We start from the raw sequence: 24,840 nt of genomic DNA, 5'->3' as shown, positions 1-24,840 counted from the left end.
GTGATCCCCCAAATGAGTTTCAGATTCAACAAAATTTTATTTTTCCACATACTTTATTTAGTTAAAGAGATTTATTTTAAATTGCATTACTCATTCTCTGAGTATTAGAAAACCTGCTAAGTATAGTTCTTCGAGGATTTATTGAAAATTCAGCTAAAATTAGATCTTTTAACTCCGTATCATTTTACGCTACAAATTTTCTGTGAGCACTCAGCATACAGAAACTTTTGAAAAAAAAAAAAATACAATAAATATATTAAAAAAAACGGTATTTACCATTAAGACGAGATTCTGCCATTGATGTCCTCAACCACGTGTTTACCCTCCTTAGAGCACTGAAGGAGCGTTCCACAATTGGGGTTGTGCAGGGCATTGCAAGCAGAATTTCAAGTGGTTCGCTTATCTTTGGATGGAATGCTGTCTTCTCGAAGGCACATACAAGATCTGTTGGTCCCTGATTTTGGCAAGTCTTGTACCACAATTCCAGTTCATTATAAATTATAACAAACCTTGGCATGGGCAAGTTTGCTTTCAATGTCGTCTTTTTGACAATATTTGGATGCAATATAGTCAAACAAAAGCAGGATTATTTTGCTGCGAAAACCTTTCACTTAGTGAACAAATTGAACTAGATAAAGGTGAGGAACTAAAAACCTTTTATGTTGTTGATGTTTATCTTTCAGTTTTGTGTTCTTAATTAGCGAAGGGGGAGGCAACGGCCGCCCCCCCCCCCCCTGCATACTCCCTTGCATATGTGGTGTGTTAGAGATGAACGGAAGGAGCAAAAATACTAGACGGTAAGATCCTATAGACATTTTTACTCCCTCATTTTACTACCGGGTGTTTTTATTAAATTGTATATCATCAAGTATGTATAAATAAAAGACTGCCTCATTTCCATTATTTATTATTTTTACATTAGCACGAACAATCTAAGTATTTATCTGTGTGTTCGTACAAACGAAAAATCGAAAGTTATTATTCTAAAATATCTTTGGTTGTTTTTTTTTATGACAACAGGAGAATATCAATCACTTTTTTTTAATCTTTTTATTTGTATCTTGAAATAAGGTACAAATATAGGAATAAAATAAAATATTAAATTTCATCTTGCTAACTAATTTGTAAAGCATCTTTGCAAGATAGTCACAGCAGAATTAAATTGTATAAATAACAAATGAGCGTTCAATGTACCGGCAAATTATTCAAAAATTACCTAGCAAACATTTCGAGTTAAAAAAGTGTCATAAAAACACTTAACACTCATTATGAGCTCTTTTAAGAATCTAAAATGACTGTATTCCAGGGACGCACCTTAACGTTAAGCTAAACGTTTATCAAAAAATTTCCACCGTTTCCGTTGAAACACTTCGAAATATTATCGATAATTAAAATTCTTAAAATTCATTTTAAGCCTAAATACATAATAATAATAATAATTATCGATAAAGAAATTATCAAGATAAATTGTATTTCGTTTTTAACCGAAACGAAAAGCTTTCGTTAACGTTAAAAACGTTAACAAAAACGTGATACTTTATATTTGAATTGTGCTGGAAATGCTATAGCCATGGTGAAGCCGTGAGGTGGTAACAGCGAGCGGACATACACACAAACTCCATGTAATTTGTTTGTCCAATTCGTTGGTGGTAATGTCAAAAATACTCTGAGAAATGTTCGTACTGTCAAAATTTATGAGAAAATTTGCAATCAGCTTGGCTAGTGCTTTCACCTTTAATGACTCCACCATCAATCAGCTTTGCCAGCATAGTTTGAAATTAATAATCAACATAAACGATTTGATTTCGTTTTGATATGGCAGAAAACGAAACAAAATCATTTCGTTAATTTGACGTTCTTAACGTTAATAAACGAAACGAAATGACTTTGTTTCGTTTATTAACGTTAATTATCGTAACGAAATGATATCGGTTCGTTGGTTAAGCATGCCTGGTGTATTCCCCTTTTAACAATGATCGTACATCATATATTATATGTGCTTAAATAGGAGTCCGATCATACTCCTATTACACTCGTAAACAGTTCATAATATACTTTTTACTTATATGACTCATTTGTATGCATTTTTTAAAGGACTATAAGCGAGCCGTTTAGGGCGAATTTTTGATGCTAGGCGTTAAGAATTGGGTAGCAAATTGGAAAGCCTTTTGTTTGAATGTATGTATTTAGAACGGACCCTCTTAAGGTGGGGCATACCGACGTCGGGAAACTCAGTTTATCTATTTCAAGGTGCTTATATTGTTTAACCTATGTTATCATTCTCCATTGTATCTGATAAATCGAGTAATGGCAGAAATTTAATTGGTTCGTCCCGCATTAACCTGACCATGACATTAAGTAGCTTCCTTTTATTAGATCTCCAAGTTTCGGTAGACAACTGCCCATTGGAATTCCTGACATCTATTAGCTTCAGAGTCAAGAACAGCTTCGTTGTTCCTATTATCATCGTATGGATAACCGAAGTCATTGCATTTTGCTTCTTTCGGAATCTTAGTGCTCTTTAATGCGGTCCAGTCCGGGAAGGGCTTTGCTCAAATACAACACACTTCATGTATGCAATCATCTAACCCACTCAGCTACATATAGTAGCGCTATGCCCTCATACCAGTGACAAGCTGCCTTTCGTAGCAAAGGCATAATTGGATCTTAGTGGAAAAGAAAATCACGATGTCTGTTTGCAGTGGTGTCAAGTCCGCTGTGCAGTAGATGCTCGTTCTTGTGTCAATGTTGGGTACAATATCTGTCCGGAACAGAATTAACTCGTGTCTTGGGTGATCGTACGCAATAGCCTTTCCTGAGCTTCACACAATCAATACATAAGTCGGGTTGGTATTAAGTTCCATGTCCTTATAGTATGGACAAAAAACAGTCGAGTTGACGACACAAACTTTAAACGTTCTTTTATCCGTCGTAGCTCTGACTGACCGATAAAAAAAAATTTTGCGAACACTCCAAAAACCATGAAGTACGATTAAAAAATATGGTTTTTGTTACATAACAAACCTACATATATAAGAATGTTTATGTGGCTTCTGCTATGGTATCAATTGACTTATCGAATTTAGAAAGAAGCTAATTACACTTCTTTTAACGAAAACAAATGAGGCTTCAGGTGATTTCTTTAACCTGATATTCATGACAATAATTATAGGAGCAAATCTAAACCGAGAAAATAAAAGGGAGTACAGTTTCCGAAGTCCTCAAAGGAGAAATAAGCGCATTTGCGCCTTGGAAGCCATGTCACTGTTACCTCATGCTACCTCCACCGGAAGACCTCTATTACCGACAAGTGCTACTTCGGATAGAGTTAGAAAATCCTCTCTTGACGAACAAAAAATGTCTCAACAAATCGCACATCATAACTGTCCGAACGTAATGTTTTTACCGTGATGCCAACAACGTGGGCCGCTAAGTTGTAAAAGTCTTAAGTAAGTTTGTATATAGTGCAGTTCTGAGTTAGAAGAAATAGATAAAGAAAAACTTGATCTCCTTGTACGCATTTAGGAGGCGAAACGGCCTAGAATGTTTAATGTAGTCGTATTAAATCGTTCCTGAGATGGTCGGTCGTGTACCTTGATGGTGCTGTTACCGGAACGTACTGGATATTTATCTAGCAAAGGACCATCAACTGCGATAACACTTCCAAAAACCTTCGGGTAGTGACTTTATCGTTACAACAAATAACGCACGGAAAAACTGACGCACCTGTCCATGGGAACTATACAGTAAGCCCTCAAATAATAATAATATGCAATCACAATAGTTTAGCGACATATACATTAGGGTGGGACTTGTATGGACGAAAGTTAACCGATATCGCGCCATCGATTTTTCGATAAGATTTGTGTTCAAGAAAAAAAGTTCCACTACGCATACCTAAAAAAAATTATTTTCGAGCCTGAGAAATTTGAAAAAAAATTTAACAATCATATGAAAATTTGTTCTGTTTTGTTTTGTTTTGTTTGGTCATGAAAAACCTTATAAATCAAAGTCGAAAAAAAGTCAAAAAAATTAAATTTAGCAGGTTCGAAAATTACTTTTTTGGGTATGCGTAGTGGAACTTTTTTTCCTGAGCCCAAAACCTATAGAAAAATCGATGGCGCGATATCGGTTAATAAATCGACACAGTCTAATGTACATACATACATTCAATGCGTTTGAGGCTGAGCCTTTATTTCCATTTGTGGTTTGCTGCTTCTTAATGTTCCATATAAATTATAGGAGTAACTTGTTTTATGCCGAGTCCGAGAATGACATTTACATACTAACTATGTAGATGAATAATTAACAAAACTGGAATATTCAATAAAGGCTTGTCCCTGAAGGAAAATGAATGGTTCCTTTTTTGATGTTAGATCATTGAAAGAATTGTCAGCAAAAGTGCTGTGAATCACGTATTCGTTGTTGAATTAACTGTAGTTATTGGCTTAATATCAGATGTTAAGTACATACGTATGTAAGTAAATACTAGGAATTCGGACTGTATTGAAGCCTTTTGTGCTTTGCATATGGAGCTATGCATCAAACTCGTCTTTCAAATTTTCTATTTATTGACTTTCTTGCACTTTCATAAAGTATATCACATTTTCTTGGTAGGGGGTGTCATGGCGTATGAGTAACAAAATAATTACTGTTTTGAACTTAGAAAAGGCGTCTAAGAAACTAAAGTTTTTAACCCTCTTAGGGGTAACCCGCTTAAGGTAACATTAACAGAAATAAACGACACCGACAAGTTATTGTTTTATCAGTGAAGGAGCCATGGGGGAGGGACTAGGGGAGAGTTTCCCTCCCCGATTCGGTAATTTTTCTTCGAGTTGTGGCTCCTTATATATAGAAAATTGCTTAGTCACAAAAGGAGCGGTGCCAGACTCATTTTTAAAATTTGAATCTTTTCCAATTTTCTGTTATAATTCCACTCGAGAAAAGAAATATAATTGATATAAAACTCTTTTTATTTTATTCCTTCACGCCCCTCTAAAAATCTGTTATATAAAAGTGGGCGTGGTCCTAAAAACGTTTTCTTTAATTTTACTTCGAAACATTCCTTATAGTGTAGGCAAGCTCTCTGCTGAATTTTGTTATGTTAACGGTTTTGAATATGTGTAAAACTGATTTTACCAGTAGTGGGAGGTGCCACGCCAATTTCCAAAAAGTTTTTTCAAATATTTATTAAGAGTTTTAATATCAGTTCACACGTCAAATTTCAACATTCTAAGTGTATTATTTACTAAATAATCAGGTTTTTTATGTTTTCCAAAATGTTATATATATAAAAAGTGGGCGTAGTTAACATTCGATTTCACTCGTTTTCAATACAAATCTATTCTGGGTACAGATAAGCCCGTATACCGAATTTGGTGAAGATATCTCAATATTTGCTCAAGTCATCGTGTTAACGGACGAACAGACGTACGAACGGACATGGTTTAGTCTAATTTTTTTTCGATTCTGATGATTTTGATATATGAAGGTTTATGTCTATCTGGATTCCTTTGTACATGTACAACCAACCGTTATGTTACAAAAGTTGATATATTCTGTTTGCAAAGCAAGCTGAGTATAAAAAGCCTTGTTCATGCATTATGCTGCAGTGTAGTTGCGACGTTTATACTTACACCTTCTAGTAGTGCTGGCAAAACATCGATAGTCTATAGATAGTATCGATGGTTTCTGAACTTTCGATTCACCGATAGTTCGTTAAAACAATCTTTAAAATTATCGATTATGTCGCCCTTTAAATGAATAGAAAACCTACCAAATTTCTACACATTGGCATCTCTTGAGCGAATTCGCCGTCTCATTATTTTCTGTGTTATTTGAATTAACGTCAACGCTTTTCAGCTCAGAAAATTATAAATATGAAAAATAAATAGGCAGAAGTCCAATGTGTGGCAATTTTTTAAAAAAGATGAAAACTCTAAGTTCGTACAATTCGAGCTTTGTTGCAGTTAATATAAATATTGTGGAAATACCACAAACATGTTTGACAATATTAAAAGCAAGCATACCACAAACTAAAGCGTTTACTTCATAAGCCATCAACTGAAGAAAACAATTCTCTGGATATCCTGTCTGATTCTGAACCAGATGTACCAAAAAAGAAGAGTGCAATCAAGGATTTCTTAAATCGGGGTATATACTATGGCGATAATTCTATAACAAAAAAACGAATAGATACAGCATTCATAAAGATGATTGCAGTCGATATGCAGCCATTTAGATTGTGTGAACATGACGGACTGAGAGAGTTTGTAAGTGTTTTAAATAAGTAGTATCGAATTCCTAGTAGGAGCACGGTAAAAGGATCTTTGATTCCCAGTTATTATGAAGAGATTAAACAAAAATTGAGCGAGCTTTTGAATGTTTGTAAATATGCAGTTATAATAACTGATATGTGGACTTCGACATCAAATTAGGGTATGTTGGCTGTCACATGCCATGTCATCAAAAATGAAAATATTTTATCACCGCTATTAAAAGTTATAAAACTTGAGGGAGCTGTGGCTTCCCAAATGCTATTGCTACGGTAAGTTTCCAATTGCACTCTATAATTAAAGGATTGGATGTAAAAAATCTTATTTCCAGATAATAGACTCGGTAATGGAGGAGTTTAAAATTAACAAGTAAGGAAGGTTAAGTTCGGGTGTAACCGAACATTACATACTCAGTTGAGAGCTATGGTGACAACGTAAGGGAAAATAACCATGTAGGAAAATGAACCGAGGGAAACCCTGGAATGTGTTTGTATGACATGTGTATCAAATGAAAGGCATTAAAGAGTATTTTATGAGGGAATGGGCCATAGTTCTATTGGTGGACGCCATTTAGGGATATAGCCATAAAGGTGGATCAGGGTTGACTCTAGAATGCGTTTGTACAATATGGGTATCAAAAGAAAGGTGTTAATGAGTATTTTAAAAGGGAGTGATGATCAGTCCCACAGGTGGACGCCGTTTCGAGATATCGCCATAAAGGTGGACCAGGGGTGACCCTAGAATTTGTTTGTACGATATGGGTATCAAATTAAAGGTATTAATGAGGGTTTTAAAAGGGAGTGGTGGTAGTTGTATAGGTGGTCGCCTTTTTGAGATATCGCCATAAAGGTGGACCACGGGTGACTCTAGAATGCGTTTGTACGATATGAGTATCAAATGAAAGGTGTTAATGAGTATTTTAAAAGGGAGTAATTCTTAGTTCCATAGGTGGACGCCGTTTCGAGATATCGCCATAAAGGTGGACCAGGGGTGACCCTAGAATTTGTTTGTACAATATGGGCATCAAACGAATGGTGTTAATGAGTATTTTAAAAGGGAGTGGGCCTTAGTTCCATAGGTGGACACCGTTTCGAGATATCGCCACAAAGGCGGACCAGGGGTGACCCTAGAATTTGCTTGTGCAATATGGGCATCAAACGAATGGTGTTAATGAGTATTTTAAAAGAGAGTAATCCTTAGTTCCATAGGTGTACGCCGTTTCGAGATATAGCCAAAAAGGTGGACCAGGGGTGACCCTAGAATTTGTTTGCACAATATGGGTATCAAAAGAAAAGTGTTAATGAGTATTTTAAAAGGGAGTAATCCTTAGTTCCATAGGTGGACGCCGTTTCGAGATATCGCCATAAAGGTGGACCAAGGGTGACCCTAGAATTTGTTTGTACAATATGGGCATCAAACGAAAGGTGTTAATGAGTATTTTAAAAGTGAGTGGGCCTTAGTTCTATAGGTGAACGCCGTTTCGAAATATCGCTATAAAGGTGGACCAGGGGTGACTCTAGAATGTGTTTGTACGATATGGGTATCAAATTAAAGGTATTAATGAGAGTTTTAAAAGGGAGTGGTGTGAAGACGTTTTCCAGATATCGACCAAAATGTGGGCCAGGGTGACCCAGAACATCATCTGTTGGATACCGCTACTTTATTTATATATGTAATACCTGCCAAGATTTTAAGGGTTTTTTATTGTTTTTTATTTGGCTTGCAGAACTTTTTCATTTTCTTCTACTTAATATGGTAGGTGTCACAACCATTTTATAAAGTGTTTTCTAAAGTTATATTTCGCGTCAATAAAACAATCCAATTACCTTACCATGTTTCATCCTTTTTTTCGTATTTGGTATAGAATTATGGCATTTTTTCATTTTTCGTAATTTTCGATATCGAAAAAGTGGGCGTGGTCATAGTCGGATTTCGTTCATTTTTCATACCAAGATAAAGTGAGTTCAAGTAAGCACGTGAACTAAGTTCAGTAAAAATATGTCGATTTTTGCTCAAGTTATCGTGTTAAAGGCCATGCGGAAGGACAGACGGACGACTGTGTATAAAAACTGGGCGTGGCATTAACCGATTTCGCCCATTTTCACAGAAAACAGTTAATGTCATAAAATCTATGCCCCTACCAAATTTCAAAAGGATTGGTTAATTTTTGTTCGACTTATGGCGTTAAAAGTATCCTAGACAAATTAAATGAAAAAGGGCGGAGCCACGCCCATTTTGAAATTTTCTGTTATTTATGTATTTTGTTGCACCACATCATTACTGGAGTTGAATGTTGACATAATTTACTTATATACTGTAAAGATATAAAATTTTTTGTTAAAATTTTACTTTAAAAAAAAATTTTTTTTAAAAGTGGGCGTGGTCTTCTCCGATTTTGCTAATTTTTATTAAGCGTACATATAGTAATAGGAGTAACGTTTCTGCCAAATTTCATCATGATATCTTCAACGATTGCCAAATTACAGCTTGCAAAACTTTTAAATTACCTTCTTTTAAAAGTGGGCGGTGCCACGCCCATTGTCCAAAATTTTACTAATTTTCTATTCTGCGTCATAAGTTCAACTCACCTACCAAGTTTCGTCGCTTTAGCTGTCTTTTGTAGTGAATTATCGCACTTTTCCGGTTTTTCGAAATTTTCGATATCGAAAAAGTGGGCGTGGTTATAGTCCGATATCGTTCATTTTAAATAGCGATCTGAGATGAGTGCTCAGGAACCTACATACCAAATTTCATCAAGATACCTCAAAATTTACTCAAGTTATCGTGTTAACGGACGGACGGACGGACGGACGGACATGGCTCAATCAAATTTTTTTTCGATCCTGATTATTTTGATATATGGAAGTCTATATCTATCTCGATTCCTTTATATATGTACAACCAACCGTTATACAATCAAACTTAACATACTCTGTGAGCTCTGCTCAACTGAGTATAAAAACAAAGCGGTAGCGATTGTAACGGATAACGCCACTACAATTGTTAAGGCTGCAGATATTCTCGTCACTTACCATGTTTTACGAATTCAATTAACTTAGTAGTGCAGGAGAGGTTTAAAAGCAAACATTTTGAAAACATTTTAAAAAAGTGGGAAAGTTTAGTAACATATTTTCGTTCAAGTACGTTAGCTTCCGATAAATTACGTCAAATGCAGAGACCCAACCATAAAGAAGAGCTGGCTTGAAGAAACTTGCAACATCAGTAGCATCTGAGCGCATATTTTCGAAAGCCGGTCACATACCTAGAAAAAAAAAGAAACCGATTGAAAGATTCCAATTTGAATAAAATTTAATTTTTAAAGCAAAATATCAAATACTTTGATTGAAACCATATCCGCCATATTCACAATCAATAATACAAGACTGCTCTAGAATATGTGATTATCTCTGAAATATTTTGGCAGTAGGCAGATTAAATAATTTTACTGTGAAACATAACTTTTCATCTGTGTATATTTAATATAGTTTTTGTCATTAACTTGTTTGTTACATTCAAAAAGGATTCGATTTAAATAAATTTTCGTTTAATGATAATTCTTTTATATAAAATTATCAAGTTTTCTGCGTTTTCTAACTCCGTGGTACACATTGTGCAATGAGGATCTTCCTCTATCTTAAGCTTTCATAAATACCCTTTGAAACCGCCATGTCCACTCATTATCTGCGTGAGATGATAGTTCAGTTCGCCGTGCATCCGCTCATGCCATTGAGCTACGTTCCAAACTAGCGTGAAGGTCCAAGCCCTTTACTCGAGGCCTCCCACCGTTCTTGCCACTTAGCTATTGTTTGTATCCTTGCTCTTTTCTTGGCTTCTCCAGATGGTCGCTCGATATTAGTGTTATACAGATCGGCCATTTCGCTTGCCAGTAAGTCCACTGGGATTTTCCGGTTTAGCACCAGGATCGCGTCGTCGGACACCGTCGGGTCCGTTTAGATCCATACCAAAGTGGTGCTGCGTATAGTATTATTGAGCTGGTTACTGTGGACAATAGCTGACGTGTATCTTTGCTCGGACCACCAATGTTAGGCATTATTCGCATAAGTGCTCCATTAACTTTTTTAATTTTCCCCCCACCGCTCTGAAGTGATCTTTGAAAGTTAACTTAGAGTCAATGTGCACTCCTAAATATTTTAGAGAATCCTTTGAAGTGATTTGATGATCCCCGACAGTTAAAACTAACTCGTTCGCCGACCGTTTGGAGCTTACTAATACCACTTCCGTCTTCTGGCCAACTCCAGTCCCGTATTGGTCAGCCATTCCTTTATTCTTGCTACTGCGTCATTACATGATGCTTGAAGCAGGCCCAGTTTCTTGGCCACTACTACCACTCCAATATCATCAGCATATCCCACAATTTGCGTGTTTTCTGGTAGATCAATCTTTAGCACCCCGTCGCACATTACATTCCAAAGCGTTGGCCCAAGAACAGATCCCTGTGGGACGCCTCCAGTGATTTTGTACTCTTTTGCTCCTTGATCCGCGTCAAAAAGAAGTACTCTGTCTTTAAGATAGCTACCTATTATTCTGCATAAGTAAGCTTGTGTGTCGAAGCTTTGCAGCGCTGCCATTATCTGCATCCAGTTCGCAGTGTTAAAAACATTCTTGATGTCCAACGTAATCAGTGCACAGAACTTCCTTTTATTTTGGCCTCCAGAGATAGCTTCTCTAGCTATATTGACGACTGTTTGCATTGCATTTAAGGTGGATCTTGATTTGCGAAATCCATATTGATTATTCTATAAGCCACCTGGTCTTTCTAGAGTCAGCTGTAGGCGCTTACTAATTATACGCTCCAAAATCTTCCCTAGGGAATCCAGCATACAAAGTGGCCTATATGAGGATGGTTGGTCCGGCTGTTTACCACGTTTCAGCAATAGGACAAGTCTTTGTCGTTTCCACGGACGAGGGAACACGTCTTCTTGCATACAGGCATTAAAAAGATCAGTAAATAATGTAGTTTTTTTTTATTTAGTTGTGATCGCGGCTTTAAGGGTTATGTTTGGTACTTCATCGGGTCCTGGGGATTTGTTATCAGCAACTCTTTTTGCAGCGTCCAGCACCTATTGCTCTGTAATTTGCGGAATTTCCATACTTTCTAGATCCTCGCTTGGATGAGTCCAGCGATCTTGCGCCGGGAAAAGTGTTTCAACAATAGTATTCATCAGTATCGGGCACGTAGGTTGCTGTGATATCGATCCTTTAACTTTGGCCATCACAGTTCTGATCAGCTGATCCCCAAGGATCTAGGTCGACATTATCCAGCAGTTCCCTAAAGCATAACTTCTTGCTCTTTTTTATGGCATTTTTAAGTGCCTTTCTTTGTGCGACATAGGTGCTGTGTAACTCCGCATATCGTGGTGATGAGCATACGCTTACACATTCTCTTCTACTCCTAATACCTCACATTTCATCTGCATTCACTCCCAATAGCATACCACTTACAAAGACTACGCTTACACCTTACATTCAGGTACCCAACTTCTGCCGGGTGTACTGCTGAACCAAAGTGTTCCATTATTTGTAAGGGTGCACGGTGTGAGAATTAATATGTAGTTCAATTGGGCTTTTATATTCATAAGTAAATGCATAATTACCTCTACAGCGTTTGTCATGCTTACCTTTACCGCAGTATAATGCTTTGTTATGGCCAAATGCTGACAATATTTTATATTGGTATATTGTGTATATAAATGTTAGTGTTTCCAGACCGCTTAACGGTAACGCAACTATGTATTCCACATTGCACACAAGTAAACGAACCAGGGTTGAGTCATTTTGAAATGAAACAAATCAAAATAAAAAATAAAAAAATTATTCATCATTTTAAATTTTCTAATTGATGAATAAAAAGTTATTTTTTATTCAAGCATTTCTTGAATAATGAATAACGTTTTCTCGTTATTCAAAATATTCTGATTGTGTGATAACCGCTCATTCTTATTTTTGCAAAATTTGAATAAATAGTTGAGTTATTATTCCTTATTTACAAAATATGGAATAACAATAAAATTTTAGTTTTTATTCAATTATCCATAAATAAAAAAATAAACCATCTAGATGCCCTGAAAATATACCCATATGCGCAACCAGTTCGTGTGTAGTTCTGAAGCTTCTTAGGGTAATATTGAGATGATTTTGGGGAGTATTCGTGGGGTTTTCTGGGGGCGGTTGGGGGTAATTTCTGGGATAGCCTGCGGATCCTCCCGGGGCCTATTGGGGTCCATTCCAGGGGCTCCCTCGCGATCCTTCTAGGGTTTTGGGGTCATTTCGGGATGACTTTTGCGACTCCCTCGAGGTCTTTTGGAGGTCATTTTGGCATGGTTTAGGGGAGTACCACGGGGTCATTCCGTGATCTTTTTGGGACTCCCTCGGGGTCATTTGGGGGTCATTATGGGATGATTTTGGGGACTTCGTCGGGGTCATTTCGGGGTAATTTCGGGATGGTTTTGGGAACTCCCTCGGAGTCATTTGGGGGTCATTCGTAGGTCATTTCGGGATGGTTTTGGGGACTCCCTCGGGGTCATTTCGTGGTCATTCCGGGATGATTTTGGGGACTCCCTCGGCGTCATTTCGGGGTCATTTCGGGATGGTTTTGGGGACTCCCTCGGGGTCATTTGGGGGTAATTTCGGGGTCATTCCGGGATGATTTTGGGGACTCCCTCGGGGTCATTTCGGGATGGTTTTGGGGACTCCCTCGGGGCCATTTCGGGGTCATTCAGGGATGATTTTGGGGACTCCCTAGGGGTCATTTCGGGGTCATTCCGGGATGGTTTTGGGGACTCCTTCGGGGTAATTTCGGGGTCATTCCGGGATGGCTTTGGGGACTCCCTCGGGGTCATTTCGGGGTTATTCCGGGGTCATTCCGGAATGATTTTGGGGACTCCCTCGGGGTCATTTCGGGATGGTTTTGGGAACTCCGGCGGGAAGCTTCAGAACTACACACGAACTGGTTACGCATATGGGTATATTTTCAGGGCATCTCGATGGTTTATTTTTTTTATTTTTGGATAACTGAATAAAAACTAAAATTTTATTGTTACTCCATATTTTGTAAATAAGGAATAATAACTCAACTCTTTATTCAAATTTTGCAAAAATAAGAATGAGCGGTTATCATCAATCAGAATATTTTGAATAACGAGAAAATGTTATTCATTATTCAAGAAATGCTTGAATAAAAAATAACATGTTATTCATCACTCAAGTTTTCTTGAATAATGAATAAAAATTTATTTTTTATTTTTTCGTCAATGGTTTTTCAAATTTGTTGATAACGCCCATCCCTGCCCCAAACACGACACACACAAACCAGCAAAAATAGGCACTTCCACAGCCACAGTAATGACCAGTATTGCACTTTTAGTACGGATATGTAAATATGTATTAATGTATACAAATGCGCGTAATTGGTAGCATTAAAGGGCCTGGCAAAGTTGACGTATCCACATCCATATAAAACAGCTGATCTTACCAACTTTATGGAAATCAATGTAATTTGCCAATGGTGCCATTCCGTAACGCCCTAGCCATAACCATACCATAGCCAACCAATTGGCTTTGGGTTTTTTCACCATATCCATAACCTATAAATATTTGAGTTGGGGGATTCATCAACTTTTTGCAAACCTTATTTTTCGTTTTGGATAAGTTTTGACTAAGTGACTTATTAATTGTGGAATTTGCATTTTCTTCTTTCTTTTGAAGTTGTTACATATTTTAGGTTAAAGTACCAATAACTGATGCTAATTGATATGGATAAGTAAAAATATGGTTATGACTATTTTAACTTTGCCATTCCCTTAAAGCCGAAAAAGTTACGGGTCTCTTTTATTTACATACATACATATTCTTATTAAATTTTTATTTTTGTTTACAATTTGTAGAACACTTTTCAACGCACACATATTACAAACAAATGTACATATTAAAGCGACATAGGTATGTATATATGTATGAAGCCACGCGACGTTATGCGGACGCCAAAAAGCCAACGAACCAAACGACTTATAAAAACCCGGCAAGCAAACGAAGTCTCCTCGCTGCTAAGAATTTTCAATTCATTCAGTTTAAATATTGCCGTCAAACGGTTTGGAGCTAACTGTTAAACTCTATTGTTAAAATAAATAAAATAAAATACTTTGGACAAAAATTTTAATAAATAAAAAAATATTATTTAATAAAGAATTATAGCCCATTAGTTGATAATAGCGCCGCCGTGTTTATACAAAAGTGTTTATTGATTATACAATTGATACACCCATTAGATTACAAACGTATTTTTATTTTTTGTTCTAATCGCTTAATGCTAATATTTCCATCGATTAAAATTAACGCGTTCGGCTACTTATTTGCATTATTAACATTTTTAGTTGTGTTTTTCATAAGTCTCGCTGTATTTGTTTATCTCTAATTTTACCAGCGTTTTTGATAAGCGTGCAATTAAATTATTTAGTGATAGGCGACAATCTTATGATGGCACCCACAAATATTCCAAGACGTCAAGCTATACCGGTGCTTTATACAAGAGGCAGTCATTATGATGTCGGTTTTGATATGGTGAGATTTGAAGACATTTATTATAAGCTTATATACTAATAAAATAATTTCAAAAAATGTTTAAGTTAAACGGTTGTATTGAAAACAATACTTACATTGAGTAATAACAAGTAAGGACGGGACTGTCTTCGGCTGTGCAGAAGACTTCATACCTTTCATGAATGGGGCTGAACAATAATCTTATCCCATACGAAATATCCAAATAATCGGCTTTATAAGATAAGAAATATAACGTGAACAGATATTCAGATACGTAAACTTAAACAAGTAAGAAAGTCTTAGTTCGGGTGAAACGGGTATGTAATGCTCAGCTGTACACTTGAAATGCTGTTGTTGTTTGTTTTGTGTGCTTAATATATACATATACATATGGTTCTATTCTCAGTTAATTTTTCTTCGAGTTATGGCTCCAGAAACATAGAAAATTGCTTAGTTATAAAAGGGGTGGTGCCACGCCCATATAAAGCTGATATAAAGCTCTTTTTTGCAAAGATGTAGCTTATTTTGTTCGTCCACGAGCCTTTTAAAAATCTTTTATATAAAAATTGACGTGGTCCTTAACCGTTTTCGTAAATTTTTCTTCAAAGCATTCCTTATAGTAAAGGCAACCTCTCTGCCGAATTTTGTTGCGATAGGTTTAACGATTGTTATACTCAGTTGAGCAGAGCTCACAGAGTATATTAACTTTGATTGGATAACGGTTGGTTGTACAGGTATAAAGGAATCGAGATAGATATAGACTTCCACATATCAAAATCATCAGTATCGAAAAAAAATTCGATTGAGCCATGTCTGTCCGTCTGTCCGTTAACACGATAACTTGAGTAAATTTTGAGGTATCTTTATGAAATTTGGTATGTAGGTTCCTGAGCACTCATCTCAGGTCACTATTTAAAATGAACAATATCGCACTATAACCACGCCCACTTTTTCGATATCGAAAATTTCCAAAATTCGAAAAAGTGCGATAATTCATTACCAAAGACGAATAAAGCGGTGAAACTTGGTAGGTGAGTTGAAATTATGACGCAGAATAGAAAATTCGTAAAATTTTGGACAATGGGCGTGGCACCGACGACTTTTAAAAGAAGGTAATTTAAAATTTTGGAAGCTGTAATTTAGCAGTCGGTGAAGATATCATGATGAAATTTGGCAGGAACGTTACTCCTATTACTATATGTATGCTTAACAAAAATTAGCAAAGTCGGAGAACGACCACGCCGACTATAAAAAATTTTTTTTTTTTTAAGTCAAATTTTAACAAAAAATTTAACATCTTTACAGTATATAAGTAAATTATGTCAACATTCAACTCCAGTAATAATATGGTGCAATAAAATGCAAAAATAAAAGAAAATTCCAAAATGGGCGTGGCTCCGGCCTTTTTCATTTAATTTGTCTAGGATACTTTTAATGACATAAGTCGAACAAAAATTTACCAATCCTTGTGAAATTTGGTAGGGGCTTAGATTCTGGATGGTAACTTATTTCTGTGAAAAAGGGCGAAATCGGTTGAAGCCACGCCCAGTTTTTATACACAGTTGACCGTCTGTCCTTCCGCTCGGCCGTTAACACGATAACTTCAGCAAAAATCGATATATCTTTACTAAACTCAGTTCACATACTTATCTGAACTCACTTTGTATTGGTATAAAAAATGGCCGAAATCCGGCTATGACCACGTCCACTTTTCCGATATCGAGAATTACGAAAAACGAAAAAAATGCCATAATTCTATACAAAATACGAAAAAAGGGATGAAGCATGGTATTTGGATTAGTTTATTGACGCAAAATATAACTTTAGAAAAAAACTTTGTAAAATCGGTGTGACACCTACCATATTAAGTAGAATGAAATGAAAAAGTTCTACAGGCCGAAATAAAAAACCCTTGAAATCTAGGCAGGAATACTGTTCGTGGTATTATATATATAAATAAATTAGCGGTATCCAACAGATGATGTTCTGGGCCACCCTGGTCCACATTTAGGTCGATATCTGGAAAACGCCTTCACATATACAACTACAACCACTCCCTTTTAAAAGCATTAATACCTTTAATTGGATACCCATATCGTACAAACACATTCTAGAGTCACCCGTGGTCCACCTTTATGGCGATATCTCGAAAAGGCGTCCACCTATAGAACTAAGCCCCACGCCCTTTTAAAATACTCATTAACACCTTTCATTTGATACCCATATCGTACAAACATATTCTAGAGTCACCCCTGATCCACCTTTATGGCTATATCTCGAGAAGGCGTCCACCTATAGAACTAAGGCCCACTCCCTTTTAAAATATTCATTAATACTTTTCGTTTGATACCCATATTGTACAAACGCATTCCAGAGTCACCCCTGGTCCACCTTTATGCCGATATCTCGAAAAGACGACCACCTATACAACTACCACCACTCCATTTTAAAACCCTTATTAATACCTTTAGTTTGATACCGATATGGTACAAACACATTCTAGATTCACCCCTGGTCCACCTTTATGGCGATATCTCGAAAAGGCGTCCACCTATAGAACTAAGGCCCACTCCTTTTTAAAATGTGCATTAACCCCTTTCATTTGATACCCATATCGTACAAACAAATTCTAGAGTCAACCCTGATCCACCTTTATGGCGATATCCCTAAATGGCGTCCACCTATGGCCCACTCCCTCTTAAAATACTCTTAAATACCTTTCATTTGATACACATGTCATACAAACACATTCCAGGGTTACCCTCGGTTCATTTTTTACATGGTTATTTTCCCTTATGTTGCCTCCATAGCTCTCAACTGAGTATGTAATGTTCGGTTACACCCGAACTTAACCTTCCTTACTTATTTATTTATGATTAATATTTTTATACCTTTCATGAAAATGAAATGGTATATTAATTTCGTCACGAAACCGAAAATTGTAAGTCCTTAAAGGAAAATAGATAGACCCACCATTAAGTATACCGAAATAATCAGGTTGAAGAGCTGAGTTGATTTAGCCATGTCCGTCTGTCCGTCTGTCTGTTTGTATGCAAACTAGTCCCTCAATTTTTGAGATATCTTGATAAAATTTGGTGAGCGGGTGTATTTGGGTGTCCGATTAGACATTTGTCGGAACCGACCGGATCGGACCACTATAGCATATATCCTCCATACAACCGATTTTTCAGAAAAAGAGAATTTTTGTAATATCTTACCCAATTTAACAGATTGATCCTTCAAACTTCACCATATACTTTCTTATATTGCACATATTGTTGCCTGAAAAAATTTATGAGATCGGTCGTATATATAGTATATATCCCCCACAACCGATTGTTCAGATAAGGAACTTTTCGTAATTACTGCCCTATTTTAAGAGCTAGAGGCTTCAAATTTCAACGAATGCTTACGTATATAGCATATATTGTTGTCTGAAAAATTCATAAAGATCGGTGGTATATATAGTATATATATGGTGGTATATATAGTATATATATATAGTATATATATATATATATTTTCGCAAATGTTAACCCCATTTTAACAACTAGAAGCTTCAAATTTCACCGAATATTTACGTATATAGCATATATTGTTGTCTAAAAAAATCATAGAGATCGGTTGTATATATAGTATATATCTCATACAACCGATTGTTCAGATAAGAAACTTTTCGCAATTCTACCCCAATTTCAACAGCTATAAGCTTCAAATTTCACCGATTGCTTACGTATATAGCATATATTGTTGTCTGAAAAAATCATAGAGATCGGTTGTATATATAGTATATATCTCATACCACCGATTATTCAGATAAGTAACTTTTCGCAATTTCTACCCCATTTTAACAGCTATAAGCTTCAAATTTCACTGATTGCTTACGTATATAGCATATATTGTTGTCTGAAAAAATCATAGAGATTTGGTTGTATATATAGTATATATCTCATACAACCGATTGTTCAGATAAGAAACTTTTCGCAATTTCTACCCCATTTAAATAGTTATAAGCTTCAAATTTCACCGATTGCTTACGTATATAGTATGTATTGTTGTGTCAAAAAATCATAGAGATCGGTGATATATATAATATATATATGATGGTATATATAGTATATATATATAGTATATATATATTTTTTTTACGATTTCGGCCCCATTTTAACAGCTAGAAGCTTCAAATTTCACCAAATCCTTACGTGTATAGCATGTATTGATGTCTGAAAAAATCAGTGAGATCGGTGGTATACATAGTATATATCTCATACAACCGATTGTTCAGATAAGAAACTTTTCGCAATTTCTACCCCATTTTAACAGCTATAAGCTTCAAATTTCACCGATTGCTTACGTATATAGCATATATTGTTGTCTGAAAAAATCATAGAGATCGGTTGTATATATAGTATATATCTCATAGAACCGATTGTTCAGATAAGAAACTTTTCGCAATTTCTACCCCATTTTAACAGCTATAAGCTTCAAATTTCACTGATTGCTTACGTATATAGCATATATTGTGTTCTAAAAAAATCATAGAGATCGGTTGTATATATAGTATATATCTCATACAACCGATTGTTCAGATAAGAAACTTTTCGCAATTTCTACCCCATTTTAACAGCTATAAGCTTCAAATTTCACCGATTGCTTACGTATATAGCATATATTGTTGTCTGAAAAAATCATAGAGATCGGTTGTATATATAGTATATATCTCATACAACCGATTGTTCAGATAAGAAACTTTTCGCAATTTCTACCCCATTTTAACAGCTATAAGCTTCAAATTTCACCGATTGCTTACGAATATAGCATATATTGTTGTCTGAAAAAATCATAGAGATCGGTTGTATATATAGTATATATCTCATACAACCGATTGTTCAGATAAGAAACTTTTCGCAATTTCTACCCCATTTTAACAGCTATAAGCTTCAAATTTCACCGATTGCTTACGTATATAGCATATATTGTTGTCTGAAAAAATCATAGAGATCGGTTGTATATATAGTATATATCTCATACAACCGATTGTTCAGATAAGAAACTTTTCGCAATTTCTACCCCATTTTAACAGCTATAAGCTTCAAATTTCACTGATTGCTTACGTATATAGCATATATTGTTGTCTGAAAAAATCATAGAGATCGGTTGTATATATAGTATATATTTCATACAACCGATTGTTCAGATAAGAAACTTTTCGCAATTTCTACCCCATTTTAACAGCTATAAGCTTCAAATTTCACCGATTGCTTACGTATATAGCATATATTGTTGTCTGAAAAAATCATAGAGATCGGTTGTATATATAGTATATATCTCATACAACCGATTGTTCAGATAAGAAACTTTTCGCAATTTCTACCCCATTTTAACAGCTATAAGCTTCAAATTTCACCTATTGCTTACGTATATAGCATATATTGTTGTCTGAAAAAATCATAGAGATCGGTTGTATATATAGTATATATCTCATACAACCGATTGTTCAGATAAGAAACTTTTCGCAATTTCTACCCCATTTTAACAGCTATAAGCTTCAAGTTTCACCGAACACTTACGTATATAGCGTATATTGTTGTCTGAAAAAATCATAGAGATCGGTTGTATATATAGTATATATCTCATAAAACCGATTGTTCAGATAAGAAACTTTTCGCAATTTTTACCCCATTTTAACATAAGCTTCAAATTTCACCTATTGCTTACGTATATAGCATATATTGTTGTCTGAAAAAATCATAGAGATCGGTTGTATACATAGTATATATCTCATACAACCGATTGTTCAGATAAGAAACTTTTCGCAATTTCTACCCCATTTTAAGAGCTATAAGCTTCAAGTTTCACCGATTGCTTACGCATATAGTATGTATTGCTGTGTCAAAAAATCATAGAGATCGGTGATATATATAATATATATATGATGGTATATATAGTATATATATATTTTTTTTACGATTTCGGCCCCATTTTAACAGCTAGAAGCTTCAAATTTCACCAAATGCTTACGTGTATAGCATATATTGATGTCTGAAAAAATCATTGATATCGGTGGTATACATAGTATATATCTCATACAACCGATTGTTCAGATAAGAAACTTTGCGCAATTTCTGCCCCGTTTTAACAGCTAGAAGCTTCAAATTTCACAAAATGCTTACGTATATAGCATATATTGTTGTCTGAAAAAATCATAGAGATCGGTGGTATATATATTATATACTTCATATAAACTGTCATATTGACCCCTTTTTTACGGCTAGAAGCTTAAAGATTCATCAAATTTCATCAAATAGTTACGTTTACGTGATATATTTTTGAAATACGTGATTCGTAGTCATAGTTTTTACATGCAAACCACAAAAAACGTGAAGCTTTGCATCCTCACACAGATTACCTACCTATTTTTATACCTTTCATGAAAATGAAATGGTATATTAATTTCGTCACGAAACCGAAAATTGTAAGTCCTTAAAGGAAAATAGATAGACCCACCATTAAGTATACCGAAATAATCAGGTTGAAGAGCTAAGTTGTTTTAGCCATGTCCGTCTGTCCGTCTGTCTGTTTGTATGCAAACTAGTCCCTCAATTTTTGAGATATCTTGATAAAATTTGGTGAGCAGGTGTATTTGGGTGTTCGATTAGACATTTGTCGGAACCGACCGGATCGGACCACTATAGCATATATCCTCCATACAACCGATTTTTCAGAAAAAGAGGATTTTTGTAATATCTTACCCAATTTAACAGATTGAAGCTTCAAACTTCACCATATACTTTCGTATATTGAACATATTGTTGCCTGAAAAAATTTATGAGATCGGTCGTATATATAGTATATATCCCCCACAACCGATTGTTCAGATAAGGAACTTTTCGTAATTACTGCCCTATTTCAAGAGCTAGAGGCTTCAAATTTCAGCGAATGCTTACGTATATAGCATATATTGTTGTCTGAAAAAATCATAAAGATCGGTGGTATATATAGTATATATATGGTGGTATATATAGTATATATATATAGTATATATATATAGTATATATATATATATTTTCGCAAATTTTAGCCCCATTTTAACAGCTAGAAGCTTCAAATTTCACCGAATATTTACTTATATAGCATATATTGTTGTCTGAAAAAATCATAGAGATCGGTTGTATATATAGTATATATCTCATACAACCGATTGTTCAGATAAGAAACTTTTCGCAATTTCTACCCCATTTTAACAGCTATAAGCTTCAAATTTCACCGATTGCTTACGTATATAGTATATATTGTTGTCTGAAAAAATCATAGAGATCGGTTGTATATATAGTGTATATCTCATACAACCGATTGTTCAGATAAGAAACTTTTCGCAATTTCTACCCCATTTTAACAGCTATAAGCTTCAAATTTCACTGATTGCTTACGTATATAGCATATATTGTTGTCTGAAAAAATCATAGAGATCGGTTCTATATATAGTATATATCTCATACAACCGATTGTTCAGATAAGAAACTTTTCGCAATTTCTACCCCATTTTAACAGCTAGAAGCTTCAAATTTCACCAACTGCTTACGTGTATAGCATATATTGATGTCTGAAAAAATCATTGAGATCGGTGATATACATAGTATATATCTCATACAACCGATTGTTCAGATAAGAAACTTTGCGCAATTTCTGCCCCGTTTTAACAGTTAGAAGCTTCAAATTTCACAAAATGCTTTCGTATATAGCATATATTGTTGTCTGAAAAAATCATAGAGATGGGTGGTATATATATTATATACTTCATATAAACTGTCATATTGACCCCTTTTTTACGGCTAGAAGCTTAAAGATTCATCAAATTTCATCAAATAGTTACGTTTACGTCATATATTTTTGAAATACGTGATTCGTAGCCTTAGTTTTTACATGCAGACCACAAAAAACGTGAAGCTTTGCATCCTCACACAGATTACCTACGTATTTTTTATTTTATATTTATCTTAAAAATCGTTTAGATATGTTCAAATTTCACCAAATGCTTACGTGTATAGCATATATTGTTGTCTGAGAAAGTCATAGATACCGGTGGTATATATAGTATATATCCCATACAACCGATTGTTCAGATAAGAAACTTTGCGCAATTTCTTCCCCATTTTAACAGTTATAAGCTTCAAATTTCACCGATTGCTTACGTATATAGTATGTATTGTTGTGTCAAAAAATCATAGAGATCGGTGATATATATATAATATATATAGTATATATATATAGTATATATATATTTTTTTTACGATTTCGGCCCCATTTTAACAGCTAGAAGCTTCAAATTTCACCAACTGCTTACGTGTATAGCATATATTGATGTCTGAAAAAATCATTGAGATCGGTGGTATACATAGTATATATCTCGTACAACCGATTGTTCAGATAAGAAACTTTGCGCAATTTCTGCCCCGTTTTAACAGTTAGAAGCTTCAAATTTCACAAAATGCTTACGTATATAGCATATATTTTTGTCTGAAAAAATCATAGAGATCGGTCGTATATATATTATATACTTCATATAAACTGTCATTTTGACCCCTTTTTTACGGCTAGAATCTTCAAAATTCATCAAATTTCATCAAATAGTTAAGTTTTCGTCATATATTTTTGAAATACGTGATTCGTAGTCATAGTTTTTACACGCAGACCACAAAAAACCTGGAACTTTGCATCCTCACACAAAGTACCTACCTGTTTTTTATTTTATATTTATCTTAAAAATCGTTAAGGTATGTAGATCTGTTCACTATATATTTCTTATCTTATACATCCGATTATTCGGAGATTACGAACGGGATAAGATTATTGTTCAGCCCCATTCATGAAAGGTATGAAGTCTTCGGCACAGCCGAAGACAGTCCCGTTCTTACTTGTTTATTTTATATTTATCTTAAAAATCGTTTAGATATGTTCAAATTTCACCAAATGCTTACGTGTATAGCATATATTGTTGTCTGAGAAAATCATAGAGATCGGTGGTATATATATTATATACCTCATATAAACTGTCATTTTTGCCCCCTTTTTACGGCTAGAAGCTTCAAAATTCATCAAATTTCATCAAATAGTTACGTTTACGTCATATATTTTTGAAATACGTGATTCGTAGTCATACTTTTTACACGCAGACCACAAAAAACCTGGAACTTTGCATCCTCACACAAAGTACCTACCTGTTTTTTATTTTATATTTATCTTAAAAATCGTTAAGGTATGTAGATCTGTTCACTATATATTTCTTATCTTATACATCCGATTATTCGGAGATTACGATCGGGATAAGATTATTGTTCAGCCCCATTCATGAAAGGTATGAAGTCTTCGGCACAGCCGAAGACAGTCCCGTTCTTACTTGTTAAAATTGATTTTATCACAAGTTGGCGGTTTCACGCCCATTTTAAACAATTTTTTTAAATTTTGATCAAGAGTCTCAATATCAGTTCAACATTCTAGGTGTATTATTTACTAAATAATCAGGTTTTTGGTGTTTTCCAAAATGTTATATACATAAAAAGTGGGCGTGGTTATCATTCTATTTCGCTCATTTTCAATACCAATCTATTCTGGGTCCAGATAAACTCGTGTACCAAATTTGGTGAAAATATCTCAATACTTACTCAAGTTATCGTGTTAACGGACGGACGGACGGACATGACTCAATCAAATTTTTTTTCGACACTGATGATTGTGATATATGGAAGTCTATATCTATCTCGATGCCTTTATTCATGTACAACCAACCGTTACCCAATCAAAGTTAATATACTCTGTGTGCACAGCACGCTGAGTATAAAAATAGATAGGTACTTTGTGTGAGAATGCAAAGTTTCAAATTCTTTGTGGTCTGTATGAAAAAACTATGACCATGAATCACTTATCTCAACAATATATGACGCAAGCGTAAGTATTTGATGTAATTTGATGCTTCTATGTAGCCGTTAAAAAGGGGACAGAAATGACAGTT

General features: G+C 35.1%; 1 protein-coding gene across 3 annotated transcripts in view; it reads left to right on the top strand.

The window, feature by feature from the left end:
- The first annotated feature begins 14,363 nt into the window (after positions 1–14,363).
- Positions 14,364–24,840, top strand: part of t (C45 family peptidase tan) — a 172,704-nt gene continuing 162,227 nt past the window's right edge. Inside the window, exons 1-2 of one of the 3 annotated variants that reach the window (XM_067783506.1) lie at positions 14,364–14,525; positions 14,749–14,852. In XM_067783506.1, coding sequence (XP_067639607.1) covers position 14,525; positions 14,749–14,852 — 105 coding nt within the window. In that variant the 5' untranslated portion in view covers positions 14,364–14,524. Of the gene's footprint in view, positions 14,526–14,715; positions 14,853–24,840 lie in introns of all 3 variants that reach the window. The other 2 variants (XM_067783508.1, XM_067783507.1) reach the window with 2 other exon arrangements.

This window comes from Eurosta solidaginis, chromosome 4 (genome assembly GCF_040869045.1).
Source record: "Eurosta solidaginis isolate ZX-2024a chromosome 4, ASM4086904v1, whole genome shotgun sequence".
Lineage (NCBI taxonomy): Eukaryota > Metazoa > Arthropoda > Insecta > Diptera > Tephritidae > Eurosta > Eurosta solidaginis.
This window is presented reverse-complemented; position numbering and strand designations above follow the sequence as displayed.